The sequence below is a fragment of the Caloenas nicobarica genome, chromosome 4 (assembly GCF_036013445.1).
Source record: "Caloenas nicobarica isolate bCalNic1 chromosome 4, bCalNic1.hap1, whole genome shotgun sequence".
In the NCBI taxonomy this organism is placed as follows: Eukaryota; Metazoa; Chordata; class Aves; order Columbiformes; family Columbidae; genus Caloenas; species Caloenas nicobarica.
Window position 1 is genome coordinate 22,486,121 of NC_088248.1, and position 24,701 is coordinate 22,510,821.

General features: G+C 38.1%; 1 protein-coding gene across 5 annotated transcripts in view; it reads left to right on the forward strand.

Moving 5' to 3' along the window:
* The window catches only part of ARHGAP10 (Rho GTPase activating protein 10), a 147,291-nt gene that overhangs the window by 22,136 nt on the left and 100,454 nt on the right, over positions 1–24,701 (forward strand). For all 5 annotated transcript variants that reach the window (XM_065633193.1, XM_065633198.1, XM_065633194.1 and 2 more), the window contains exons 2-3: positions 19,059–19,154; positions 19,241–19,302. In XM_065633193.1, coding sequence (XP_065489265.1) covers positions 19,059–19,154; positions 19,241–19,302 — 158 coding nt within the window. The remainder of the gene's footprint in view (positions 1–19,058; positions 19,155–19,240; positions 19,303–24,701) is intronic.

Genomic DNA, 24,701 nt, shown 5'->3' on the forward strand with positions numbered 1-24,701 from the left:
TGTTTAAACTTTGTTCTGGCTTTTGAATGCGTTAAATGCTCCAGGATCAACAAGACAGCAGTTAATGAAAGTACAGGTCATCAGTATTCACTTTTGAAGTGGAAACTGGCTGTGTAGGGGAAACGTATTTTATGATATTTTATCACGTGGAAGCAAGGTAGCTGGCTGGACTTTTGTGTGCTGCTCTTCAGAGCTGCTGGCCTGCTATCTCACAAATGAAATGATGGAGGAAGCAGGCCAGGGCTACATGGTCTTCTGTGTTTTGTGGTCCAAGTGCTCTTAGATGTGGTCCAAGTGCTCAAGATGACTGAAATGCCATTCAGTGCAATACTTGTGGTCAATTTCTCTCTGAATGCCTCATGTGAGTAATTCTCCTCATGTTTGGATCACGGTTAGGTGGCATCTTCCAATGTCATGAAAGGAAAATTAAAAGATTCAATTCTCTAGCCCATAAGCACTTTGTTGGGCTGTGTGCTTATGACTGAAGTTGCTGTAATAGTGACATAAAGTGTAACTCCTTCTGATACGCTAGATTGTGTAATGAAACAAAGAGATGACAGAACTGGAAGAAGTGAGATTACTATTCTATGATAATCTCATTCCAGTCTTTTAACTATGCATGGATTATTTCAATTTGGGTCACAAAGGTCTGCTTTAAACATGTTTATATGATGAATAGATTATACTGTGTATCCAGAAGTACATTTTTATATATAATTAAAATTAGCTATCTGTATATTGAGTCAGGCAGATTATCTCCAAAATTGTTCTGTGTCCTGCCCCCTCCCCCCCATTTTTTTTTCTTTTTGATTCTTCCCTATTCCCCTTGTATTAATTTTGAAATTTCTTCAGGTAGTTAAAACAGACATGGGTGTTTTTCTATTCAGCGAAGGGCTCTGGAACTGACTCAACCTTTGTTGATAACTTAAAAATGCTTGTAGACAAGTAAGCTAGAATATTCAAACAAAGTACCTATGCATTTTACTAATTATTTGTGGTATAGCTACAAATATCTTATCTTGACTTGGATGGAATTAATTCGAAGGAGAAAAAAAAGATGACAATTTATGTCAGTTTTCTCTTTCTTTTGAATAACTGGAGTTGTAATACTGGTATGGAGAGTTTTATAATTGACAAGGAAAGATCCTTGATACCTGTTCTCTGGCAATCATGTATTTCTCATCTCGTCCTTAGTCAACACAAGAACAAACCTAAATAGGAGTCAGAGAGTCTGTGTAGAACCAGGGTTGTTGCATTTCTCTTAGTCGGACTCTCCTGTTCTTGAAATAGCATCGCAAAACACCTCTGTTGTAAGATGAAGTGGCTGTTAACAGGTCTGTGCATGCTTTTTTATTTCTTTATTTACCCCTCGTGGAGTTTGTACCATATGCAGCCACTCAAAGAACCCTCCCCACGCACTTGTTTTGGCTGTTGTCAACCCTAAGAATTTCTCATGGCTGTTGGTCTTTGGGATAGAAAGGGTAAGGGTGCTTATAATTTTATGGAGTCACAATGGGCCATATCTAGCAGATTAGTAGAAGCCCAGTGGACAGCAGTTGGAGAATGACAAGCACAGGGTAGGCATACAGCTCTAAAGCTTTATCTGCAGAATGAATCCTGACTAAAAGTACCAATTCAAAAGCAAAGCAGCCTTAGTTGCTGAAGCTAATCATCATTAAAGGCTTAATGTTCTTTGTTATGTGGCTTCTGACTGATCCTGACTGAGCTTTTCCTGCCAGCATGGTCTTCATCTGTATAGAACAGTGAAAAACAATGCTGCCATGATATTGTAATTTTAAAAAATGCAGGTAACCCTAAATCATCATGATATTGGTCAACACAAGTACATAGTGTGGCTGTATTAGTGTCCTGGCTTGTGCTGCTGAGCCCTGCTGAGCTGCTTCATCTGCCTCTCATCTCCCTCCCCAGAGCGTGGAAGGTGCTACATGTGTGACTGCTCTCCCATCCAGGAGTAAGAGGTTCTTCTTTGCCTACCTGCAAGCTTTCCCCAGCAAACTGTCACAGAAGAGAGGGGTGCTGTATGCAGACAATCTGTGAAGCAGACAAGGCGCTGTGGTCTTTGACACTACTGTTTCATACTGGATGTACTCAGAACAACAGTGGAACAAGTTGGAACAACCTAGATCTTGAATGAGTGCTTTTCATTGAGTTGTGTTTGTACACAATGTGTATGTGTATTGCATCTTGTTCTTGTAAGTCATTGAGAAGTGCCAGCATAAATGGGCAGAGTAGAAAATGGTAGTCTGATTTTGACTATTGAATGTAAAGCCTAATGCAGTTTAAGAATCCAATTTGTTTTGGAATATCACAGCTGATGTGTTAAAATGATGTTTTTTCTTCTCCTGCTTTAGGAATAATTTTAGTATAAAACCTGAACTTGAGAATAAACATTAGTAAATGAAGGAAGAAACACACTGAGGAACTTTCAGTCTAGGAATTATTTTCTGTTCCTTAATTTTGGTGTGAACTGGGACTAGAAAATTCGATTAACAAGGAATTTTAAGCATGTGTTGTTTGGCCACGAGATCTTTCACACATGTTGTAGCTTTCTGCAATGTTCATGAAGAGCTTTTGTTTGTGAGCAGAAGAAAAAGCAAGAACCTATGAACCTTGTCTTCAATTTTTATTTCAAAGTTTCTTTCTTTAGGGGAACTAAGCATGCTTGGCTTTTAAATGCATCTCTCATTCATTCATCCTAGCATTAAAATGTTGCATTAGATGATGTGACCTAGTAGGACAGTCGCTAGGATCAGTGAAGTACGTTAGTTTGTTCACAGCAGTTCTGAGTACCAGCTGCAAACCACTTCAATCTGCCAGGAGTTTACGGGCCCCAGTTTGTTAGAAACTCTTCTGATTTCCATCATTAGGATGAAGTCGGAAGCTCCTGCTTACATCAACAAGTGTCATTTCCAGCTGCCATTGGCAAACACATTCACTGAACACTTCAGAATTTCCAGTATTTTGCTGCTTATTTCCATATGTGGTAGATTGGATGAGGATAGCTCCTTTGTTTTATAGACTTTTCACCGGCTTTTTTTTTTTTTTTTTCCAATGGACATTTTAGTGGTAGCATAGTCCTAGAAATATAAAGCAGCAGTGCAGCACAAGTGAGATGTGAAACAGGGATTCCCGACTTCTTTCTTTCTGTCTGTATTGCTTTTTGTGGCAAATGAGCTGTGAATTATCTGAACAAATTAAAGTGTACTTGATTTGTCTTGTGATAGACGCTTTAATCTTTCATCAGAAATGTACTGCCAGCTTTTCAAAAGCTTGCTGTGGGATGTCTGCTTCAAAATATTCTACTAATTATGTTTGGTTTTTAAATACATGCGTGTTGAGTAGGTCCTGAGCATGCTGTTGTTGCAGGACTGAACTTGATGTGGGAGAGCATCTGTGTTATTGCTCTGTAGCAACAATGTATAGTTGTTCCAAGTGCTTGGAAGTTTTCTCATAAAGGTGGTGTTCCGGACACACAAAGTAAACTGTTCCCAAAGCTAAAAAAAATGTTCTTCACAGATTTTTCCACTTAGCTGTCTGAAACTGCCTGTGAGAAATACCAGCAGGCTGTCAGGAACAGGCTTTGTTCGTGGAAAAGCAGAGGCTGTCGTGAGTTGTGACTGGATCAAGGATACTGTGTTCATGCAAGGTGGTTCTTCAGGGGAAAGAACAGACTTTTCAAGTATGCTAATAGGTTGTTATCTTGGGTTAATGAGACCAGCTATGAAATGTTTGCAGAGTCTCCTGTCTGGTAGATTTTTCTTTTCTTGTTTCATTTTGGTTTTGTTTTTTAATGTATAAAGCATAGGGGGCTGTCCAACCAGAATAACTGTGTATTTAGAATGCACTCCTCTTCTGTGTGTGTATTTAAAGCTAAGGTGTTTAGATTACAGTGACACTTGGAAAGGTGGGGTGGGATTAAATCCCTAGTTTAGATTCTGCATCTCAGATGGTCACCTTGATTGCTGTTGCCTGCTGAGTAACATCGTGACTGAGGCATGGTTGTGGTGAGACAGGAGACCAGAACCTGAGGGAACACTTTTATGCCTGGTGTTACAGTTGCTGTTTCTCCAGCTACAGAACTTGTTCAAGTAGTTCTAGTAATGCTTTCTTTTGGATTTTATCTTTCTGAGGGAGGAGAAGAGGAGAATAACATTATTTTAAATCTCTTTTGATATAGCATCTTTTTAAATACTCTGTTACGTACTTAAAGAAGGAGGGAAATACTGTACTGTAGCTGAAACTCGTGCTGTCCTGTGACTTGGTTTAACTGACTAATCACTGTGCTGGCAGTCAGTCTGTCTTTCACTCTCTTGCTTTCAGCTTATGACTTTGAATGTATGGAAATTCTGTGCCTCTTTCATGTTTGCCCAAGTTGTAGGTTTTCTTTTTCCCTTGAGTGTGGGAAGGAACAGGCTAGTGAAGGAGCCAGATTGAAAGGTCTGAGGGAAATATGTTTCTCACATAGTCCAATAACTCTGCCACTCCTGTATCTGTTGAAATATGGTTGTTAATTTTATTACCCAGGTTAATTTTAGGGTTTTCTTCACTGCTCAAATGACTCTTATAGTTAATTTGTGTGTTTTGATAAGGAACTTTGCTAAGTTTGTAAAAGGTTTTGGGTTTGCAGTTGGAATCAACATAATTATACTGTTTAGGAGACAGCCAGGGGTGTTGCCTTAGGAAAGAAACAGATTGGATTTTTTTTTCGCTTGAAATAAAAAGTCAAAGAGAAGGGAGAGGACTCAAAACAAACAAACCAAAACAAAACAAAAAAACCCCAAAACCAAACCAAAGCAAAAAAACCCCACCATCACCATGATTGGGTTCTTTTTAATGTTTGTAAATAACTCTGTAGCAATGTTAGCCAGTCTTCTTTATGTACTTTTACACGCTTTCAGGAAGGTATATCCTGCTCTGCCTCTGTGACCATTCTTGTCACTTGTGCTAATTAGAGAGCTCTGAGAAAGGAGAAAGTTTTGGTTTGGTTTTTTTTTTTTTATTTCTGTCATCCAGGCTAATTCCTAGTTTATTTTAAGTTACGTTATCTCACCTAATTTTTTTTCTTCTTGAAGGAAAGTACTAAAAATAGAGGAATAAAATCAATCGCCCTAAAACAGAGAGGCTGCAAATTGTTACAGAAGCGTACAATAGCTGGAGTGTCCCAGCATCGGTATTGTGATGAAAGTTCTTGAAGTTTGTCTTAAATGTGGCTTTGCTAGGTTAGGGTTTTCTACTGCCTCTCTTTTGCACAGAATGCTCTATGATCCTACTGCTGTTATACTGAGATTTCTGGCTTGTAAGTTCCTGTCATATGGTCAGTTTATCCTGCTAATAATTTTTCCTCTAGAAACTTGAGAATCTGTGACTGAAAGTGACTTTACTTTCAAAACCAAACTGTTTATTTTTCTAAAGGCCTGTGACATACTGAAAAAAAGCTGCCTTTTTTTTTTTTTTTTTTTTTTTTTTTAAAGACTTATGTGAATATTTTTCCTTAACAGTTTATAATTATTTTTCTTTGTGGAGATCAATAGTTTCCATGTAGCAGACTTGTCACCTACGGTTCCGTTTCAAAAGACATAGGCTGGTCACTTGAGACCGGAAGTCTGTCAGTCTGTCAATTTGCCTCAAGCCAGAGATTGGAGAGTATTTAAGCACCATGTCTTCAGTGGGATCCCCAGGACACTAATTTTTAAAATCTGGTTATTATTTTTGAGACAGTTTACAAAAGAACCCTTTTCACTGAAATGTCTGCCAAACAAATTGCTTTCTTGTTAATTTTGTGCTCTAAATGCATAAACTGAGGTGAACCACATGGCAGTTTGTCAGGTTGAATGACGATTTTAACTGGTAACATTTTCTGTGGTGTGTGTTGTTGTTGTTGGGGTTTGTTTGTGTTTGTGTGTTTTTTTGGGTTTTTTTTTAAATGTATGGAAGGGCAAAGATTGGGACAAAGAGAAGACAACTACTTAGTCTCCCCTCTCAGCCTGGTAAAATTTAGACATAGTTGGAAAATTATACCCCACAGTTGTCACAATATTTTACATTTTGTGCCTTTTTTCAAGTTTTTGTTTTGTTTGGTGTCAGGGATTGCTACTTAATTACTTCCCTTTCTTCCTGCATCTTGGTTGTTTTCTGCTTGCTTCCAAACTCGATGTGTAAATAAATAATGTGATTTAAAAGTCATGCACATTTAAAGTTTTCTGAGCAGCCGATACAGTTTGTACCAGGAAGTGCTAAAGCTTGAGCTATAAAACCAGTACAGCTGGCGTGCAGAACGACGGACACTCAGTGTTTATCCTACAGTCTCAAGTGGAATAATACTATAACATGCGCCACTGAATATTTATCAGACAGCCTGCAGTCAGACAGACCACCCTTTTACCCCCAGTGCTGTCTGAGCCCGGTTGGATAACAGATTTTCTGAGTTTTCCTAAGATGTCAGAGAGAAGAAATTGTGAATTCTCCTGGTTTTCATCTCCAAACCTCAAAAAGTGCTGCTGCACTAAATGTTTTAGTACTATAAGGCTGCAGAGTATGTTCAGCATGGGGTATTTTATTGTTTCCTTGATAAAATAAATGTTGCGTTTGAAGTACTAAAGCACATACTGCTGGCTGTGTGGCATAGAGTTGCAATCATCTCTTCATTGATAATTTCAGCATAAGTTTTCAAATGATGAGTTTTGGTAGATAAATTTTCTATGGAGCAATTCAGTCTATGTAGGGTGTACATGCCATGTACTTTCCTGTGTTGTACAGATACAGTTTGTTCACTGGTGAATGTTCCTTCAGATTGTTTCATAATTTATCATCCCTTGTATTGTAGCCATTTCAGGCAATATCCTTGAAATTTGGGGTTCTTCTGTGAATATTGTGTATATATAACATGGGTTGTCACTGTCCAGACAGCTCATTTGTCCTGTTAGGCTGGTAGAATGGATTTTTAAAATCATTTAATCTTGTTTTAGAGACGGGAACCCATGCTTATATTTTTAATTTGACAATGTTTGTGGTCAGTCATAGGTCAGCTTTAGTAGTCTGCTCCTTTTTTGTCCACTTCTCACTTGCTGTGGCCCATGCAGTTAAAGCTCTGAGTATGCTGAATACGTCTGGGCTAGCAAGGCAGAGTTGTGTGTGCTTCAGCTGATGATAAGCAGGGACAATACTTGAATATAAACTGTTGTTGTTGGGTCCAGGGAAGAGAGAGGCAAAGCAAAAATCGATACCTCCTGTTTTATAAACAAATTGTCTGAACTTAATAATGCTTTAACACCAGAAATGGTAATAGGAACTTCATAGATCCAAACATATAATGTAACAACTTTCTCTTTGGAAATGCTGGCTCTTTTCTCCTCAGCTTCCATCAGTGAAACTCAAACACGACTGAACCAGGCACTGAACTTCTGTACTCCCACTCCATTGTACAGTGTTCCTCAGATCATCAAAGTGGTCAGAATAATCACTTCCAGTGCAGGAAATACATAGTAGTTTATAAGGGAGGTCATGTATTGACCCTTGCAGTATTGCTTGACTTATGCAAGAAACTGCATTATTTTATCTCTTGCGAGAAAGCCTTATGTCAGAAATGCAGAGTGCATAGTAATGTGGCTGAAACAGTTAAGTGATGGAAAAATGAAAAAAGTTGCATAGGCTAGTACTGTCAATCTCAAAGTATACGTTATGATCATTTAGAAACAAAGCCAGCTTGATTTTTCTCTAGAACTGAGGTAGTAAATTTAAGCTAATTCTTGTGTCAAAGCATAAAAGATGTAAATAATCTAAAAAAAATTCTTACTGTGTTATGTACTTTAAGTCTTCCTTTTGTTTGAAAACAGAAATGTCAAAGTTGTTTGGAAGACTAAACAAACAGCTTTGTTTCCTGCTTACAAGTTATGTTCGTGTAGCTGCGTAGGATGGCAAGACGTTTCTTTCATGGCTTGTGCTTGTTGTGAGAGTATGGTGGTTGCTCTTGACTATCCTAAATTGCTTTTGTTCAATTGATTTGGTTTTTGACCATTTAGTGATCTTTGATTTGGGAACTATTTGCCACTGATACCCAGATTGGAAGCTCATTTTGGAGAAATGTACTGATATCCCAGAGCAAGTGAGGCTTCAACATGCTTGTGTGCCAGTAACTTTAAGGTCAAAGGTTTTTTCCTATTCAGAGTTAGTAAATTTGATTGTGTGTCTCTTTTATATGCATAGTAAAATCCTACAATTGCTTCATTGACTTCTTTTAAAATTCCTGATCTGAAACTGACCGTGGGATTTCGTTGCACATAGAGTTCAAACATTGCACAACTGTCCAGACCAGAGATGACTAGAGATTATCTTTTCGCATAAACCATGCTGCACAGCTGAATATTTAAAAAATATTTCCTGCAAAGCCCCGTTAACAGTTATTGATTACAGGAGCAATAACTCTATTCTCCTGGCCACGCAAATAAACTGCAACAATCAGGGAAGCTGGCAGGTGAAATGATGGTGGAGCATCAGGGCTTCCTCTAGCAACAATGAGACCAGTGAAAGGGGAGTGGGAGGCTCATCCTTTACTTTCATGTTTCATGTATTTCAGTGCTCTCTGCTGTTTTGATTTACTGTGTTCTTATACAGATGTTGAAATATTCTGCAGTGTATGTGTATGGTTGTGGTCTGACCTAATTAGAAGGTTCAGTTTTAATATGATTTAGCCACATACAGCTCATATGAGAGCTATCAGAAAAGTTTCCTTTTTGACATGCAACTGTTGTGATGCTTTGCACTTAAAATCCCCAGGCTGTCCTCTGCACCAGAGTTGCTGCCAACTGTTTCTCTGTTACAACTTGGGTTCATTTCACTTCTGTGTCTAGCTACAGCAAAATTATTCTTGAGCTCTTACTTCTTTGAGGGCCTATTATGGTCATTCCATCCTGCTTGATGCTGAAGATTCTCCCTGGCTTGCCTATTGTGGACAAAAAAGTCTATAATCTCAATAACGGGAGTTTAATGCAAATCTTGCCAGAATTCCTAGCCTCTGCATTTTGAATTTGAATTTTTAGGTTTTGTGTATAAATGCTATAAATTCTCAAGTATTTTCCAAAATGCACTCATAGTCTCACCTTTTAATAAATAAATAAGTAAATAAATAGCATGAAGGCTGGGCCACTACTTGTTGAATTATAAATGTCAGCTGCTTATTTGTTCCCATCCATTTCTCATGTGTTCTTCTCCATCCTCTTCCACTTGAATCCTGTTTCACTTGTGAAAATGAAGCTGTATTATCTAAGGTCTTTCTAAGCCTACTGAAGAATTTGGCTTAATTCTCATGACTTATGAGCAGAGGAACTGGTGAAAATGTAACTTTATTTTTTGAACCTTTTATGGTCTTACTGATGACAAACGACTTGGTAGGCATTTCATGTAATACTCTAATTATATGTGTGCAGGTGTGCCGAGTGCGTGTTTGGATATGTTTTGTTGTGAAGAAATCACAGTATCTTGCAAGTTTGATCTCCTTGTGGTTTTTTGTCTACACATGCAAACATACAGGCAGACAGTAACTGCCTACAAGTGACAATATTTTGAGATATCTGCCATTTTAAAGAGAGAAAACATTGTGACTCATACTTTGACTTTTTTTTTCTTCTTATTTTTGGCAAAGGTTTTCATGTTTAATGTTGATGTTTCTGCAGACTTGATATACAGCTTCATAAAATATTTCAAACCATCAGTTGAACAACATGTGCTTTTAAAGATGATAAAAATACTTGCTCTAGTCATTTGTTAGGGAGGTGGTTACCAACCCTTCATGTGTTTTGGCTGCCTGACACTTCCCATTATGGAGTTGTATTCTGACTTGTCATGGAAAGCACTTACACTTGCATTGTTTGCAGATGGCTGGAACTAAGCAGTCAGAGAGCTCTGTCTGGAAAAAAGGCCTTTATTACATGAAATACTGTTCAGGATTAATTTAGCTACAAACTGTGGGGAAAGGTTTGTGTGGTGTGTGTGGTGTTTTTTTGGTGTGTGTTTTTTTTTTTTTTTCCACTGCCCTCCCTTGTTTGCTGCTGTGGAGAAAACTGTGCTGAAACTAATTATTGGATATTCATGCTTTGAGATGATGTTCATAGTTAATGGCAACAGATGCATCCTGTGAAAAACCCGTAAGATGTTTGCTGTGACCTTCCCATCCCAGGTTGAGCTGTGTTCCGCCTCCAACTTTCTCAACTGCATCAAATTTCAGTCACGTGTGCTTTCTAAGACAATAAACTTCAAATAATGAAGTCAGTCCCATTTCTTGCAAAAGGGAAATATCTGTGCTGTGGGGATGGGTCAGGTCTTCACACAGTGTTGATGTAACAACTTACCTGACCATCATGAGTGAGTTTTGATGACCAGAGAAATTAGGCAGACATGTCCTGTTACATATTTGGATTTTGAGAAGTAAAGTGCTCTGAATTCAGAGAATATTTCACATAAGATGAGCTGTGAGGGGTTAATGCTGCATTGTACATATTCAGAGTATAGATTTGATTATGTGCGGTTGCCCCTGAACCACAAAACTCTTTCATAAATTGGAGAATATAATGGCAAAATTGAGCTTCTACCCAACAGTGAATTGGTCTTTTCTTTCGCAATCAAAATAATATTTCAACACAATATATTCTGGTTTATGTAAATATTATAGTTATTGTGTGGGAAATGTGTCTGGGAAAGAAAGTAATACTCCAGAATTAAAATATTCAGAATGCTGTTGTTGGATGATTATCTGTATGATAAACACATTTTTTCCTGTGACAGTTTTATTTTTTTACAGAGTTCCTAGTTGATGAGAATGTTTTCAGTTATCCAGCACCATTTTTCATCCTTAAGCAGCATGACCTGATTTCCTTGCTACTGAGCACCCTTGCTTGTCAGCAAATTGTCCCCGAGACATCAATAGCTTAGTTTAGGATGTGATTTGTGAAACAGGAACATAGCCATGCTACAGAATAAATATGGATAAAGAATCCATGCATAAAATGCAGGTGGGCCTTCAAATCTGTGCTGCCTGATGAGAATTTTAATTAAAGAATATAAACATCTGGAAATTTATGTTCCATGTCTTATAAAAGACTAAGTCAGTTTTAAATTTCTGCTAGAAAAGTCACTAATAGAAGTGTAATCTTACCTTCTGAATTCATACATCTTTACATTAATAATAGTAAAATCCCAAACTCTGAAATGTTTTCATCTCACATTTTCTAATTCAGTCACTTTTGGAGGAGAAGTCCGTGTTTCTTATAGAGCTGAGGATATTGTAGAAAGTTTTACCAGTGAAAGCTTTGATGGTACAACCATTTTGGTATTGTGTATTCAAACTGTTCCTTCTGGTTTGATGCAGAGTTTTCTTTTGGGAACAGATTATATGCATAACATTGGTGTCCATCTTGCTACCATTTGGTGCAGTACAATACAGGGAAACCTTTGCAGCAAATCCTGAAATGCTAGTTTCTCTCTTTGGGAACTGTGTTAATTTGGTGGAATGCTCTCATAATTTCTGCATTGCAAATCTGTTTTTCTTAGTCCTTGCTTTCTAATTTACTGCTTTTTTTTGGTCTATCTTGTTGTCAGGGACATGGAAGTCATAAGGATCAAGAAGATGGTTATGACTCCTTTGAAGATGAATTGTCTCTGTGGTACTCCCCAGCACCTCCATCACAGTTACCTGATGGTTCAGCAGAGTCTTTAGCACACAGGTCCTATGTCAGGGTGGTTGCAGGAATGTTTCTCCACCCCTGAAGCAGTGAATTTGTTGGCAGGATTGCAGGGCCAGGGATGCAGCTTGTCTTTTTCTTTCATAAAATGTAACTTAATGCTGTGTTCTTGAAGAGCAGAACTGAAAGATCTAGTTGCCATCTGAGCTGGCATAAGAGTGCAATTTTTTGTGAGAGCTGTTGGAGATGCTCTAGAAGAGCCTTAATCTTCACTGAGATACCAAATGTGCATGTGATGCGAAGAGGAAAGTGCCCTTGGCAGGGTGGAGTAGGGCTGGTTTGCCAGTTTCAAAGATCCACCTAAAAAAAGCAAATATCCAGAGCTCAAGAAGGTGTGGTGCAACCTAGGGACAATACCAGCATGATTTGGTGTTTTGCCCATACCCACACAAGATGCTACTTTGTGATATTGCGCATATGGTAATTAACATGTTAATTGTTTCTTGATGTGGGGGAATGTGGAGTTTGTACTTCCAAGAGTAGAGAGAGGAGAAAGTCTGTTTTCACTGGTGAAAATTGGAGAACTAGAGAAAGTAGAAAAGATCTGCATTTTCTGTTATTATGCTGCACACTTTCTATAGAAGAAACAGCAGTTGGAGGTTATGGCATCTAAAATATTTTGCATATCTATGAAAACAGGAGTCTACTCTGCTAAAATCTGAAAGCTTTCTTAACTAGTCTGTTTTGATCAATGAGAACAACAGTGACACTTAGACTATGAGATTATGCATTTGAAAGAAGGAAAATAACAAAATAATGATAGCAGTAACCTATGAAATAGAAATCTTGCAAAAAATGGGTGGTTCTATCTCTTAAGAAGTGGGGAGGGGGTTAGACTGTCTGTCATGCCATTTACATGTGGCTTGCTCAGGCTAAATAGCCTGTTTTCACTTGTCACATAATTATGCTAGAATTAATGACCCCAGCATGCACTAAAACTGGTAACAGGGAACGTTGAACACTGTGGAAGAAACATTTAAGTCCAGTCAGTTCCTAACAGAGAGCATTGTTCTGAAGAATGATATTCATTGCCCTAACATTCAGTTTTCTTCCTTTTTCTTAGATTGGACAATAAACTATGCTTTTCATTTTTGGTTTCTAGGAGTTCACGTCCTGTAGTCGTTAGTTGGGAGAATTGTGAAAAAAATTTGGACTTTTAGTGTAACAGAAGAACAACTTCAATTCCTATCTGTGACAAGTTAAAAAGTTCTGTTAGAGATTTAGAATCCTGAAATTTTTATTCATTTCTTATATTTAGATATAAATTACCTTAGGGTTTTTTGGTTTTAATCTTAATCCTGCAATTTTCATTTTTCTGTTTGATGCTGAAATGCAAAGTTGTGTTGGGGTAGGGAGGTGGTGTTTGTAGGTGGGATTTTTGTGTTTTGATTTTTTTTTCTTTTTAATTTGTTTACAAAACCCCTTCCATGTTAAAATTTGAAAGACTTTTGCTAAAGTATTGCTGCTGCTGTTTGCTAACTCTTCCTGATTCTGTGATTATATTTTGAAAATTTAAACTGTCATTTGTGTGTGCGCATGTGCATATGAACTTGATCTAGGGTAACTTCATTCTGCCACCATGTTTCTGAGGGTTTTGTTAAATAATAAATGCATTATAACTTTGATATAGTTGGTGTAGATTTGTCTCACACCTGGCTACATGAATGCAGAGGTGTGAAGCTGTGAGCTGCTGGATGCTTGGGAGCTTCGTCTGAACAGGTGCCTTTGGGGCGGCAGGAGCAGAATGCAGTGTCGCTACATGAATTAAACTCAAATAACTGAAATGGAGAGGCATTGTGGTTTTTCTTGTTTGTTTTAAAGGTGTGGGAAATGGTCCAAATACGCTTACACTGTATTATGCAGGGGCAGGGGACGTTAAGAACTACTTGACAGATCAGTAATGAGTTGATTTTTAATCCTCATACCTGAATTTGCTAAGCTTTCAGAAACTCATGAGTTGCCATGGGTAACCTGGTGTTGCCAAAACTGGACTCTAGAAACCTTTTAGTCTTTGAACTTGATTTTCATTATGGTTTTGGAGAGGAATTAATAACTTTGTATTTTAGCTATATGGTCACTTTTTTTGGTGTGTTTTGATGATTTTTTTTTTTTCCGCTATACTTCTCAGATAAAAATGAGTAGTAAAAGTTTTATTTGGTTTTAGGGAGTTGGAATGTGTTACTGCTCTTAAGAATCTGCCACATGGCTTGCTTCTGCTAAGTTGATAAGTAAATCCTGTTTATCCACCTTACTGAGGTAATAACTAAATCCCGTTCATGTTCTCAGTGTTGTGGATTATATTAGTTTTCGCTGTTCACCTTGCTAAAGAGGACACAGAAGAGAAACACAGAGTTGCTTTTTTAAGTGTTGAGGTGGTGCGTGGTTTGAACAACACATCATACAAGTCCACATTGCATTTCTTGGACAAAGTCTTAAGTACTATGTTCCTCTGAAGCTGCTTCATTAGCATCAATCATTAGATTAATGCCTGGGAAGAAGAGGGGAGATGCTGACTCTCGCTCAACTTGTCCTTGCCTGTTTCACGACAGCGTGTAGCTTGCTTGATCTTGGCCTACTGTGAGGAAAATAGGTTGAGTAGTCTAATATTAGTCCTTAATGTAGTAATGTAGATTGAAGATGAGCTTGGTAGTTAAATCTAAGTATTTGTTAACCTTTTACCTGTTTGAGGGCAATGTTGAAAGAGACCAGGGCAATTTTAACCCATATTAAATAAAGCTGCTAGAAATCTGTCATTCCTGGAGCATATCTGGTAGTGAAAATGAGATTTGTAGCTGGAGATGAGGAATGGCAATGTAATTCCAGTTGTTTTTAAAGAATCATCACAGTACAGTAGAAGTGAAGCTTGATGTAGAAATTTGTATTTTGCTCTGGAAAAATATTAACACTAATACAAAGGGCTGTTGCAATCAGATAATTCTCCTGCCATGCAGAAGAGATCCAGGATAGCCTCGAGAAGCAATATTGTCTTGCTTTGTGCAAGAGTTTCAGTTTAGGTGGCTAACACTGAAGTTAGTACTGATCTCTAAGATCAGGGAGATAAAGGGAGCAATTGGAGTCTGGTGCTGTAAATGAGGGCTGGTCACCACCTAGCAACTAATGGTGTCGTGTTGGTTCAGCTCAGATAAGGAACAAAAATATTTTCCTCCAAATGGAAAAATATAGAGGTATTATTTGTGTGGGGCACCAGCAGTGCATCTGGCACAGGATGAGCCGAAGAGAACGCTTCTGACTGAAGTGTTTCAGGGCAAAATGGGGGAGCTGGTGACTGCTCCCATTTCTTCTGGTGTTTTTAAGTAGTTGCATTCAAACATGAAAAAAATGCAGTGTACTGATATGAACTTTAACAAAGAAAATGAAAAGCCCTGGTGTCCTTATGTCACTGCCTTCTCTGTTTGGAAATGTGTCTGTCTTTCTGTTCAGTCTTTTGGTCAAAACATTTAGCAGATGCTTGGTTTCTTTTAGTGTTTTGAGAAGGTGAGTGTTTGAAATTACTCTGCCTTGTGAGTTTGCCAGGATTACATTTTATTCACTAAAGAGTGTTCATGTTCGGTTGATGTTTAAGTGCTCTTTGATCTTGAATGCCCTGTTCCTCCCTTTAAATGGTAGCAGGTGCTTTCGGTGAGCAACAACCCTATTACTGCTTCCTATATCTTTCTTTTTGGTGTTATTGTGTACAATATGGAAATTAAAGGGAATAAATTAATTGCTTTTTTGGCCTTCTAAATTTTTACTCTCTTTTTTCAGTAGGCTACAGCTTTATTCTGATAATCAGCGTAACTGGCCATGCTATTTGATACGTATCATACTTATGTACTGTCTCATTCTAATGCATGTAGCTGAAATTCATATATGTTTATGGTCTGTTACATAGCACATACTGGTCTTGCAAGGTCTGATGTGGAACAATACTGGGATGTATCTGTCAGGGCCAGCTGAATAATTTTGTCGTAGTAAAGGTCTTCTGATACAGAATGGAAGAGAGCCAAGTGATGTCTGTGTATGTACTGTGGGATATGCGGAATTTACAAGGGTAAAGGCTGGAGCAGTTTCATGCAATTTGCCTCACAGCAGAAGGTTTGACTGCAGATGGTCTCAGGTCTCTGGCCATGGTTCGTCAGATAGCAAGAAAATCCAACACAGGGCTATACGTTGTCTTTTTGAGTCTAGCCACCATCCTCATAACTTTTCTTGTGCTGTAGCAGAACAAATTCGGTATCCTTTCTCTGACCATTTGAGAAAATTTTCCTCCATCTCTACTTGATACTCAGTTTTGTTTCTTTTAGTTTACCAAGAGGCAGCCCAGAGGCTCTTCCATTCCTGTGAATAGCCGGGCACCAGTGGTTCTGCCTGGCAAGGTACTAGTTTTATGTTAAACCAGTGCTATTTTGGCATAGGGAATGAAAACAGAATGTGATCTTAGATGTAAATTTAGCCAAAATAAAACAAGACTGATGGATGATGTATAAACTTTGGAGGATGAATATTGTAGTTAACATCTGCTGACTAAAGCAGGATTAAAAGTCTGTTTTGGCAACAGTTAGGACTCTCATCATTGCAGCAGTCTATTGAACCAAATGTGTGGAGTGTTCTTCCCTCAGCCAGATTTGTTTCTTCTCTGTTACATCATGCAACATGTGATTAGTTTTTATTTTGCTCCAGTGAATTTCCATGTATGTTGAAAGTGCCAAATCCTTACAATCCATCAGAAAATCTCTTCCTATGTTGGTGTCTTTTCTTCTAAGTGTTGGTTCAGTAGCCAGGTAGCTGCAGCTTTTCTTGACCCAGTAGGTCATTTTTCTGTGTCCCAAACCCTTAACCTCTCCCTACCCCAATACTTTCCAAAATTTTCTGGCACAGTTCTTAAACATTTCAGAGATAATTTGTGGAAAGACATTGCAAAAAAAATTATGTGCCTTCATGACTTTAATACAGGAACTCTGCAAATCACAAATCTAGCTTTGGTGTATTGAAAGGTTACTGCTTCCAACCACCTATTCAGCCCTTTTGCCAGTAATTTCCTATCTCTTACCAGATTTGGTAAAGACAAATGTGTGAATGTGCCTTTTCTGATCTTGTGAGCAGCTCAGTGGTTTGATTCAGCCCTTTCTCAACTTGACAGAGGATGCTGGACTTTACTCTGAAAATGGTTGTGAGCACAGGTTCTGTCTGCTGTCACTGTCACCAGAGAGGTGGCTTTTGGTGGAGAGATGGGATGTGTGGCCATGCAGGAGCTGGTTTTGCATTGCTCTAGAGAGGCTCATCAAAGCTCATAGCCCATTTCAGTATTTTGGTGCCCTTTCAGCCTGTGAAGGGGAAAGAGGGAAATTGCATGCATGCAGTGCTGTGTGCATGTTCTTAACATGTACCTTGTTCAGCATTATGTGAATGTACCTCTGCAAGTGGAGTAAAATCTAATAAACAATTCCTTCCTCTAGCTTGAGGCTCGCTCTCATATGACAGGGCTTTGGTAAGGGATTATTGGATTCAAGAAAGTTAAGTAAGTTTGGGACAGTGTGTGTTGTTGGACCGATTCTTCCATAAATAAACTCTTTTCAGCCTTGTGTTGTGACCTGGCTCACAAATAAGCATGATATTAGATGTTTAAGAAACTTACTATTTTCCATTTTAAGCCTTTCACAGCCTTCAGAACTTGTTTCTTTTGCTGTCCAATTATGAACAGCCTTTTAGCCCACAAGACACTTGAGTTAAGATACCCATGTTTTCTTTCACGTGGGAATTATGTTGCTTTTTCCTTCAACCTTATCCCTTTCTCTTCAACCCTGTGCAGCATCCTGCTGTTTTGTGGCTTGCAGGGTGCAGGTACAGGCTTCAGAAGCAGTGGCAAAAGGGAGGTGAGTAGCTGGAAGTACAGCATCACAGGGAACAGCCCTGTTACGCAATAGGTGAGAAAAAGACTAATGAGAAATGGGCGAAAAGGAAGGAATGTGGAATGACAAGGAACAGAAAGCATTGTTTTCATTTTGGGTTGTCTCTTGCTATTTGTAAAGTATTGGTTGAACTGAACTTTCAGTGCAGCATTGTGTGTCAAAGTTGTATTTGACTATGACACATAATAAAACACACAATGTGTTGGATGCTGGGGCTATCATAAAGCTGGTTTTTGGTGTGCTTGTTTTTTGTTTTTTTGTTTTTTTTTTTTTTTTTTTGGTGTGATTTTTTTTTTTTTTTAAATTTTTAAAAAAAACAAACTAAAAAACCCCAAGAACCATGAATAAACCCCAAGTTTATAGTTTTTTAGCTCCGGTTAATATTAAAGTACAAAATGCTTAGCTGGTCTGTTGAGAGTTGTTCTTAGCCCTTCAGAACTGCATGTGCTAAGAAAAAGATTATACATTAACTAAATATTTCAAATTGTCCTTAACTCTGGCTGACAACAAAAATGTGAGTAAAACCTTTACTACTGGGTAGGAGTGTACCGCACATACATCCTTTTTTTTCCATTGTGCAATTTTGTCCTTCCAGAACTCATGATATTCCCAACCTGCATATGTCAGCACAACCAAAAAGTGTGTGTGCACTGCTTATTTACAGCTTTATAAATTTCAGTGAGGGTTTATAATGGTGATGTTGTGGCTGAATGCAGACTCTGATTACTTCCTGAGGGATGTACGAGTTCAGCCCTCTGACCCCAAATTGTCAAACACTAATATGTAAAATTGGGTTGAAAAAAATGTTTTGGGAATATTACGAAACAGTTATACAAGTTCAATTTTAATGTTGTGCATTTAACTAACTCTTGGTATAGTTTAACTCCATGGAATTTCTAGTTCCAGTATAACAATTATTTTAAATTTGATTTAGGTATAAACATTTCACTTGCAGAGCTATCTGTGTACAGTGTATAGAAAATCCTAAGGTGTGTATTTGTTCTGAGGAATATACTAGTGAATTTAGGTTAAGAGAGTAAGACAAGTGACACAACTTACTCTGAGTGTTGTGCGTTAAACTTCTGTAGTTACAGATCTGTTTGTATGGCCTGTGCCCTCAACTGTGGAATAGTAAGGTGTGAGAATAGGTTTAATACTGTACACATGATCACACTTGCTTTCTACTACATAGTCTTGGGTGAAAAAAAAAAAAAAAAATCTGTGTGACAAATTTCCAGATGAGATCAGATGAGGGTTAGACAACATTGAATATCTTGTAATGTCCCTAGGCAGGCCTGTGTTTCTTATAAACGTTGATTATTCTAGAGGTAAGAAGATCTTCCAGCCTTCTTAAAATCATTGCCCTAACCTTCAATCTCTGCTTTTTTCTTTGCAGATCTTTCAGCAGCCCAGAGAAAATTTGCCCATTCTCTGAGAGACTTTAAATTTGAATTCATTGGTGATGCAGAGACAGATGATGAAAGATACATAGGTAGGTACAAAGTGACTATAAATGGCTATATTTTTGCCATGCCATCCTGCAACATTATTAAACTTTTTTCTGGATTTGTATTACAGATGCGTCGCTTCATGAGTTTTCAAACTTCTTAAAAAATCTGGAAGAACAAAGAGAAATTTTGGTGAGTTGCAATAAAAATTTAATAAAAATTTTAAAAAACCATACATGTAGCAAAGAGTAAGATGAAAGCCAGTTACAATTGCTTACTGCTTTGTTAACCACGAGTTGTTGATATAAGTAACTTAATAGTGAAAGTTCTCATTGTGCAAGTTCTGATTCTGTAGTCTAGAGTTTCAGACAGCAGTTCTCATTAAAGAAGAAAGCTGTTTTGGTAAGGACAGGTAACTATGAGTTAGTTTAAAATGGTAGTGCCCTGATAAGTTATGGCTGGGGAGAATGAGAAAACCGCATAAGGTTGTTTACCATTTACAGTAAAAAGCAAGATGGAAGACTTAATACTGCAGCAGGACACCCAAGGTTGGGAAGTTGGTCAAATTTGGATCCAGGATCTCTGTAGCTCCAGCTTCAACGCTTATGTGGATTTGGGATACAATCCGTTGGCTGGATGCAGTAGCAAACTTAACAAATCTTCTCTTCGTAGGTGAGCTTTCTGGTGGGGAGTTGCATCTGCAGGCACTTAGTTGCTCTGTTGTGTAGAGGGGAGTGTTCTTGATTCACATGTCTGTGATTGCTTAAGATTTTAGTGTAATACGGGTCAGGTTGGCTGCATATAGACTGTGGGCTGAGAGCTCTGCAATACACCTTGCTATCTTGATTTCCTGACTTGTCCAGAAGATGGAGGGAAGTGTCTTTCTGGATGGGGTGCCATGGTTCTCTGCTGCAGTTGCATGCCCAGCTTTCGTTCCAGAATGGGGATTCATAGAACAGATGATGTGTACCCCATTTTCTTCTGGTTGTGGTCTTGAGGAAATGCTCTTAGATCTGCCTAGATAGCAATTATGTTCCTCTGTATTTGCCATGTGATTATATCTTCCTGGAAGTCAGTAACCACTTGGCATCACTGCAAGGAAACTGAGACTAATCTGTGTTCTGTGCTCCACTCCACTCTGCTCGAAGCTGTGCCTGCAGTGTAGGAGTGTGTAGATAAGCGAATAAAGAACTTGTGAACAGTTTTTATTTACATCGCTCTCTCTGGCAGTCCTGAGCCAAGTAGTAGCCATGCTTCCTCGAGTGTGCCATGTTATGTCCTAGTGTATTATTCTCATCTGGAACCACATTAGGGTCAGAATTAGGGTCTATGTGGTCTATTGTGTATTTCTGAAGAATACTGTCCTTTACATGTAAGACAATTTTTCAGCATCTTGAGTTGTTTTGCCAAACTGTAGGGATTTGCTCAAGTATGTTTGAATACTGGTTTTGTTTTTCATAATTCTGAAGTATAATCTTCACTCTGCTTTTCCTGCCATCCATAGCTGCATTTTATTTTAGTGAAGTTGCACACATCTAACTAATGAAAGTCTTTGGGAAATTTTATGATGAAAAGTACCTTATAGCATATCACATTGTTTTTCACACTATTTTGATATCAGATTTTTAAGAGATGTCAGCTTCAGGACTTCAGAATTATGTGGCACATTTCAGTGACTGTATCAATAGATCTTCAACAGTGATAGATTACTAACGTAGTAGGCTGTGCAGAATCCAGTTCTGTCTGTATAGTAAAACACTTTTGTTTTTCAGACAGAATGCCACAAAACAGTATTACTTATTTTTTGGTATGTTGCCCTTGGTTACACAGAAGGCATTATCACAGTAAAAGCTAATTAATGTCAGTTTATTGATAAGAAAAGTCTGAAATGCAGTATCTGTTACAATAGAACAGTGATAGTTTGAAAAACTGGGAAGTACAAAATATTGTGGTGCAAATATTTAATTCCAAACAGAAACAGAATATATTGTTTGAGTTACCAGATGCGTGGCCTTTCATTGCATCTGCACTCTAGCAAATATAATGTATCATTTCTAGAGTGAGTTAATATAACAGTGGCCATAAGTGTCTGAGAAAATGATGGCATGGTGACTGGTGATTTTCAGTGGCTGCTGCTTTTTTTTTTTTTCCTTCTTCTTTTTGACTTCTCATTGGATATTGAAACAGTGGCATGAGCCCTAGTGATGCTCTCATGGAGAATATTAGGGCATGTTGCTCACAGGTGTTTGGGATGAGGTCAAGGATCAAAAGACTTTCCATTAAGATGTGAAGTTTATAGCAGGTTTTTGTTGTTTGGTTGTTTTTTTTCCCAAAACATTCAGTCTTCTTTGTTAAGAATGCTCATTATTGAGCATTTTTCTCCTTACCATTTTGAAGATGAGCAGAAAGTTTCTGACAACTCACTTCAGTTTCAGTGCACAGTTGCAGATGAATTTCGGTCATATAAAGTAAAATCAAAGAAGTCAATGAATAATTATAGAACTAAGGGTATTTCAGATATTGCTGTGCATTTTAATTTTTAGATATTTGAGAAAAGAGTTGGGGTTTTTTTACATCTGTATAGTAAATTAAACAAAATTGTGCTTAAAATACATCCTAAACTAAAATTAAATACTCATCACCTGTGCTTCTCATGGCTTTCTGAAAATATTGATTGTGGTAAATCCAGAGTACATAAAACTTTCTGTTGGTGTTTACCATAAATTTCTTTGTTTGACTATCAATTGTCTATTGAATATTTATTTGGTGGATATTTAATAATTTCATTCAGATGTCAGAGTACAAAACTTCATGGTATTACTAGTTCTCCCAACTCCTTCAAAGGATGCCGAAATTATATCCCAACTGTCAAGTCAAAGGATTTTGTTGCTTGTGAAAGGGGAAATGCACTGAAATTATTATGGAGTGGCCAACACAAAAACAAATTACACTTTTTCATAGCACCATAGCTTGATGACATTCCCCAGGCCAGTTATGAAATGGGCCACTTTATCACTGAGGATATTCTGGAAATCGTTTTTATGTGTTAAGCGTGAATGGAGTTGTAGCACTTGCATTCTTCTCCTTTGACATTACGAAGGTGTCATCAAAGTGTAGGAATGAAAGGGAACTTCACAAGGCTGGCAAGAAAAGGTTGGGGACGAACAAGCACCAACATGATGATGCTAAGGTGCTCTGTCCCTCTACCGAGCTACTCTCCTGCTTGCCAGGGAGAGCACCAAACTTCCTTCCCAGGGCCAGTTCTTCTGACAACAGAAGCAGGTTTGATTTCTCATGGTGAGCTCAGAACAACTGTGCTTTGCTGGCTGCACTCATTTAAGCTGTGGTGATGAGCAGCACAGGGCTACCCGGTAGATACCGATCACCTGTGGTTGTTAGCCGCTTTCCTCCTTCTTTACCTTCCCTTTTGCCACATGCCTCCCTTCCTCCATCCCACTCTTCTCCCAAATGACCAGCCTGCCGCTAATTAGTTTTCCCTGTTGATTCCAGCCTTGCTAAACCATAATCAAATTTGATGGAGCTTGTACTGTTCCCTCAGTAATCTCAGCAGTACATGGCACTACTGGTGTGGTCACTCTGATGTGCTGGCTGTGCGAGCTTCCACTCCCTGGAGCTCCTCCATCCTGCCAGTCAGCTGTTTTGCACCTTATGCTCCCTTAGCCATACTGGAAGTCCAGTCAGCCCTCACAGCACTGTCTGTAACTTTTCTTCTCTCACAGTTAGGGACCGTGTCGAGTAATCTCTCAGGTCCTCTCTAGTGGTTTCTCATGTCCTATTGCGTTAGGTTAGTCCCATGCCAGGACTGAGTAATTTCCCTGCATTTGCCTGAAGCCCTGCCAGAGGTGTGATTTGAGGCAGAGTCATGTATACTGAAACGATCCCTCATGAATGCTGGTCTAACCTATTCTTTAAAAAAACTTCCAGGGACAAGGATTTCTCTAGTTTTATTCCGGTATTTATTCATTCTTCTGTTTTTTCACCTGATATCTATTGTAAGTCTCTTTTACTGCAAGTTAAGCCGGGAACTTTTCTACAGTAGTCATTAGGGAAAGCTGATCACTTTTCCTTTGTTGGAGTATTTTCACTGTTACACTTTCAAAGTGGTGTTTTACGTCTGTATTTTTCCGTATTCAATTTACTTACACTGAGTTTAGATCATCTCTCTTTTTTCGTCAAAATTATTTTTAATCCCGGTTTTTGAAAGTGCTGATGTTTTTTGCTTGGATTTATGTTCCTGACTCCACATGTACGTTAGTCTGATGGAGTTATTGGTAAGTCACTCCATAAATTGCTACTGAAAGTTGGATCCTGCAGGAAACTTGGTTGTAGTTTCCTATATAATGCTTGAAATGTCCTCTTAGCTGAACAGGTATTTTTGATGGTAGTTTTGCAATGAGGATGATGTTTTCTCATTCTTCCTGTGGTTTATTTGTTAAGATCAGGTTGCTACCTTTGCTTTTGAGAATGTCACGTGGGTCAGCATTGAAGACTTCATTGAGGAGACTGGCTACTGTGCTGGTCTCCAAAAAGGAAACATGATGTCGTTCTTAACAAATTGAAAGTAGCTTTTAACCTTCTGTGTTCCAGGACTTCTGAGTATCAGAGTTGCTACACCTGGTCTGTAACTTTCTCAGTTCCTGCTTTCTCCTCCTCTATTTAAAGTTGCTGCTCTGTTTACTCTTCTACTGTCCTCTGGGATCTTGCTGCCTCTTCCTTTAGTTTGAGTTCTTCAACTACTCTAAAGCAAAGTCCCTTCTGACTTGGATGCTATTAATGCTACAGTTATGTAATGTAAGAATACATCTAATTGTTCTTAGGAAATCCTTACTCTCCTAAGCATCCTTTTTTTCCCCCCACTTTGTTAGATGGTTTGCTATAATAAACCGAGATTTTTTTTTTTCCTTTGTGAAGATTATTAAAATCTGCCATTGTCATAAAGTCAATTGTTGGTTTGTTTTAACTTTCCATTAAAATAATAGCTTTACAGCTTCCTTTTTCTGTGTTTTCTGAAATACATATTAAGAACCCCTTTTCTTTAGTATTTTTTGGTTTTTGTTCCATCACATTTCTCTTTGTGGAGGATTTCTGATAGGATTATATTCACCTTACAATGTTTCCTGCCATTTCCCCAAGGCAATATAAACTTGCTGTTTTACTTCGATATAGTCTCTTCTATTTCCTGCTACACTTTTGGCACATTTACTCATTCAGATATCTTCAAATGAAAGATGCTATATAGGTGTCTTGTGGGTGGTGGTTTTGTTTTGCATATTTGTTTTGTTTTCAAAAGGGAAAGACTTCTTATGCCATAGATCTTTCTGCAGTCCTGACCTCTCAAATTCCTTTTGCATTCTTCATCAGTTTTACCAGATTGTCAGAATCAAATTCAAAATAGCATCTCTCTCAGTGCATTTTTTTGAAAGCAGAATTATTCTCAGTGTTTATCAGGAACATGAGAAACTGTTTCTCTCTGGATTTTTAAAGACGTATCTTGGTGAAGTAACTCTTTTATTCTTTCTAATTCTTCCTCTTTTAAAACAAACAAACAAACAAAACCCAACCAAAACCAA